The sequence below is a fragment of the Salmo salar genome, chromosome ssa09, assembly GCF_905237065.1.
Source record: "Salmo salar chromosome ssa09, Ssal_v3.1, whole genome shotgun sequence".
Classification (NCBI taxonomy): Eukaryota; Metazoa; Chordata; class Actinopteri; order Salmoniformes; family Salmonidae; genus Salmo; species Salmo salar.
In genome coordinates this window covers 117,908,753-117,914,074 of record NC_059450.1, presented here as the reverse complement: position 1 = coordinate 117,914,074, position 5,322 = coordinate 117,908,753, and the positions used below count along the sequence as shown (strand labels likewise).

The window sequence follows — 5,322 nt, the reverse complement described above, 5'->3', positions numbered from 1 at the left end:
CGGCCTAGGAACAGTGGGATAACTGCTTTGTTCAGAACGACAGATTTTTACATTATCAGCTCGGGGATTAGATCTAGCAACCTTTCGGTTATTGGCCCAACGCTCTAACCAGTAGGCTACCTGCTGCCCTGTTGATGATGACAAAGCATGGACAAGTTGAGAGCACGAACAAGTTGAGAGCGTGGACATATTGGTTGTGGGAAGACAGATGAAATCCACCAAATGTATCTTACTGTGTGAATCAAATTGTCATGTTTGGATTGTTTCAACGTTTCTTAGAGAGATATGAATTTTGAAATGTTTTATTGTACTGTAGGTGCTATGGGTATATTGTTACACTGAAAAAATCTGACTTGCCATGTGCTTGCGCATACAGTTGCAACCGTTGGAGCGGTGTGCCCCTTTGCACAAGGATGGATGTGCCCAATATCTAGTCCTGGCTGATGGAACTCAGATACCTCCCCCCATACACATACACACTAGTCCCCAACGGAAAACCTTCACCCCAGACACCTCTGTGCAGTCAGTCTGTTTTGAATTGATATGCCGCCAGGACAATATTATGCCCCCTCTCTGCCTCCTCTCCAGCCCCCGTTTCACAAATAATTTAGCAAATATAAGGTGACAAAGGCTATGTTGCGTATGTGGTAAGGATCACACTTTTTGGAGTGCCTTGTTAGGGTGATGGTGAAATAGATCAATAGAGACCCTTAATATATTGCAATTATGACTTGAATAAACGTATCAATGTAAGTTTAAATCATCAATAAGGAATCCCTAAACATTGCATACAGTGGAAATCTTACTAATTTATGAATGTAAACGCTTAATTATCTTCGCCACTAGAGGGCAGCACCTCTGCAATAAACCAGGGGGTTGTGGAATGAGCAAATTGCACTTCAACATTAGCCTCCTATATGCTAAACAACATCACTTTGATTATGTCATATACTACCAGAACTATTGGTAACTACATCACTTCCATAGTGATCCATATGCAAGTAGGTCAAAGGGCTATCAAATAATGTGAATACATGTATGTATAGGTCTAGGTCCATATATTTATAATGTATATTATCACAAGGTGTATTGTTGAAGACAGTGCATTAGAATCCTCTTATGGATTACAGGTGGGACATTTTGCAGTGTTTTTTCAGATACTCTCTTCAATGTCTCAAGTATTGCCTAAATTATCTTTGCTTATAACTCTCAGACAAATGCACACACCCATCTCTGCTACACCTCCTCCTCGTGGTAAACAATTCAACTGAAAGCCTCCAACCCCCTCCCCCTTCTCGTAGTCCCCAATAAATCTGCTCCCTGGACCTATGACTCCTCAATGGACTTGCAAATCTCCCTCCCCTGCTTCAGTCCATTTCCATGGGCTAGCATTAGCATACAGATGTTAGTAAGAAAGAGAGAGCAGTCTCACAAAAGCCCCATGCCTTTTCATGTCTTGCAGTAACCCCCTCCACCCCAATTTCTCAATAGAATGGCCAATCGCTATTGTCTGGGATTATTCAGCAGTGGGATGTTCTGTCTACTAACACCAGAATGCCAAAACAAAGCCAAACAATACACACATAAAACCCAACTTCTGTTCCCTTCTGTCTTTGTGAGTGTCCAAATAAAATATAATTTTTGTATCATGTTCTCATTTTGTGCAGAGAGCCATTCTTGTTCAATCTCCATTACAAACATTTAATCCTACTATTTTCCCCTCTTAGAAAGCGTACATAATTATAAAACGAGTTTTCGTATGTTATTGTCACTTTTTCTCAGATGAGTAATAATATCACTTTATTGCATAACAGTGCAGTGCAGTGTGCCTCTAAGTGAAACAAGTCAGTGAGACAGTGATTTCCAACAGAGTTTTATTTTGAACCAAACAGGTAAAAATATATTAAGATAGAGACAGGGATTCATATCCCATAGAATGTAAACAATACACTTAAATTATATAGAAACCAACAAAACCCGAAAGTATCATTTTTGCTTTGAAAAACAAAATAAATAAGTTTTAATTTAACAAATGCAAAGTCTTGTTTGTTTTCCATCACAGTTAAGGCTAAAAGTAAAGACAATCACAGTCCTTTCTTGCTGCAAATGAGCTACAAAAAAAAAACACTCTTGGCTCACAAAAGACAAGTTCCTTGTAAGATGAAATACACATAGTAATTCATGCCACTTTGTCTAATAACAGTTAGTGTGCAAGAGACCAACATGTTGACATAACGCATATTACTCATACATTGTCACTGTGGCAACATTGCTTGCCTATGTTATTAGCTCATGAAACCCCACAAATCATGTTTACAATATGATATAAACAGTCACATGTGTATGAGAATCATGTCTCGCTGAGTAAGCAAAACTGGATGAATGCATCAGGAACTTGAACTTGAATGTTGAAACGTTGAACCCAAACTAAATGCTGTAATGCACTTGTTGGGTAAGAACATATGACTTATTATGACCGGTGAGAGCAATACGTGTATTTACTGATTGAACAAGGTAACTTGTAACACAAGTATTGCTTTCACTGGCATAAGGAGATGCTGGTGGACATGGTCCTGGCAGAGTCTACACTCAAGCAATTCAAAGTTCTAAAGCTACGTGATAGCTCAAACAAAGCGAAGAGTAAAGCATGTTCTTCTGCATCATATACAAATGTATAACACAATCGTAAACAAACTCTGCAAAACATACAAAATAAATAAATCTCCAAAAAGCCCTATGGTTAGACTACTTGATAATACTGTCAATTAGTTGCCTTTACTAAAGGCTACATTTTGTTTACAGTAGGCCTAGCTACATTTTAGGATACGTTTCAACATTTACTCTGCCTACAAGACAAGGTACTATGTTCAGCTTTGGTTACACACTAAAAGGGCAAGGCTATAAGAAGAACCATTGAAGTTGTAAAACGCACACGTGTAGACAATAGTTTTGTCCTTATACCGAGCTCAAAATGATCATTACCTGCATGCTTTTTTTTCTTTTCTTTTTTGAAATGGGTACAGAAATTCCTCAACAGAACTCTCTCAACAAAGACATCACGGATACTGTAAAGCAAGTTGAGCCACCCATAGTAGCTAAAACGGGTATACAACAGTATACATGGACGTTATGATATATTGTTTTAAATATGTCGGCTATAGCTTTAAAACATTGGGCAGAACTACTGCTAGGATGAGACAGTAATATACGGTTAAAGGTCAGTCATCTGAGACAGAGAGGCGGCTAAAGATGGGGAGACGTCTGCCCTCAAGTCCAGGGGACTCACAACCACTCAGGCTACTGGAGCTGGTATAGCCTTCCTGGTCGGAGAGAGAGTCAGGTGAAGCACACCGCTGCATGGCAGGCAGTCCGGTGAATGAGAAGGCATTGCGGTGAGAGTTCTGTGCGGCTGACTTTTGCGCACAGACAGTTTGGCACTTAGAGTCAGTGATAGTATAAAAGTGAGGGTTGTTATTAATCTGGTCGTTTCCGCAGTCAGACGAGAACGGATAGTTGTGCTTCAGTGTAGCAGGTTCTGGAAACAATGGGGACAGCAGTTCTGGACTACCTGTGGAGGGCGGGGATGATACCGAGGAAGCCCTAGAGAACAGCATGGGCTCTGGAACGGGATGGAATCCGGTCAGTGCTTGGGGAGAGGAGAAACCAGCGAAACTGATGCTGTGACGCAGCAGCTGTGGGCGTTCTCTTATCTTTAGTCGCTGAGGTGGCGTTCCTCCATCGGGCCCGAGCTGCTCGTCCGCGTTATGGATGAAGTGGCATCGCGCGCCATAGGGGCAAAAGCCAATGGTGTGGAACGTGCGGCATGGTTCGGTTTTGTACTTTGGGTGCCTGCTCAAGCCACGCTGCTCATCCATGCCGTGGGCAAACTGACACTTGGCTCCGTATTTGCAGGTGCCACTCTCCTCGTAAGTGCGGCACATTTCGGTTTTGTACCGGGTGGAGATGGGAGGGGAGGGGGCGAGGGACTTTGGAGATGACAGGGAGCAGGTGCTGATACTTAGGCCGGGTGGGGGCATCAGAGGAGGGGTGGTGGGGAGCTGCTGCTCGCTGGACCCGAAGCTGCCAACATGGCCCTCTATCATGCTGATCGAACGGTCTACACGGAATGGGATGTTGTTGAGAGAGGAGCGGGGCAACTGTTGCTGATGTTTCAGGCTCCACTGCTGGTTAGCAGTGTTAGTAAGAGCCCAGCAGGCTGGCTCGCCGATTGGGTCCACAATGCTGCTGTTGAACTTTGAGTTGGGCAGGGTGACTGGGCATAGTGAGTGTCTGCGCTGAAATCCCACGATGCGCTGCATCTGCGTGGTGGCTGGTGCGCCATCTGGCATGTTCAGACCACGGAAATTCTATCACACAAGAGAGGAATGAAGTCACATTCCAAGACCGGGGATTCAAGCCATGTACAAGATAATAAAATGTAAATATATGCTGAACCAAATAAACTGTAAACTGCAAGCAAACACAATAGCCCGAAAGTTGACTATAATGCGCTTGGTTTGGCAAGGAATGAATGACAGATGGATACCGTTACGCACGTTAATGATAAAGTTTGAAGCCTTTTCTTTTTAGGCAAAACTGATAAAAAAAATGCACATATAAATCCAAGTTAAAATGATACAATTTAGTCATGGATTATTTACCATTTGAAATCCACAGTATAACTTTCAGACGTATCCTATATAGCCTAATGTATTAATACACTTTTTTTTTTAAACTTGTTCTTACCTTGCAGAACTCATCCTCCAGTTCCAAAAACGGCGTTAGGAAGTCGGATGGCATTGTGCTTTATGCCTCAGTCAGGTTATCCCACTTCACAGTAGAATGTGTTCTGTGTTGGTGCAGGAAGACGCTCTAATCAAGCGCTTCTGAAGTTTCTCAGCCATCTGTTGGAATCCCAATAAATAGTTGAGGAGGCCTAGCTCCACCCACATTTTGGTGACAGGGCGTGTCTTGCGTGGAGGGGACTCCTCTTGAGTTGTAGTAGTAGGCTTCTCTTCCCCCCCCATTCACTTTGATATTCTAATACGGAAACATGAAACAAACATGTCGTAGTTGAACATATACGTCTCCTATAGCCTATAACTCATAGTTTAAACCTAATTCCAAAAAGCCACAGATTTGTACTAGCGGTCTGTTAGTGGGGTTAGTTATGTTTGTATAAATAAATTGATATATGCTATTCATGAATTCATTATATGCCACTCTGATGTGGCTGTAAGTCATGGGAAAGTGAAGCATCAATATAATTATTTGTTTGTTTTTATTGGATGTGACTGCTGCAGCATGCAATGGTAAGCACAC

General features: G+C 42.2%; 1 protein-coding gene across 1 annotated transcript; it reads right to left on the bottom strand.

Annotated features, from left to right (window-relative positions):
* Positions 1 to 1,860: 1,860 nt before the first annotated feature.
* Positions 1,861 to 5,028, bottom strand: sb:cb81 (mRNA decay activator protein ZFP36L2). Its single transcript, XM_014214155.2, has 2 exons — positions 4,747 to 5,028; positions 1,861 to 4,367 (listed from the first exon to the last, which is right to left on the bottom strand). The coding sequence occupies exons 1-2, from the start codon at positions 4,798 to 4,800 to the stop codon at positions 3,219 to 3,221; spliced, it is 1,203 nt and encodes a 400-aa protein (XP_014069630.2). The 5' UTR covers positions 4,801 to 5,028; the 3' UTR covers positions 1,861 to 3,218.
* Positions 5,029 to 5,322: the final 294 nt, after the last annotated feature.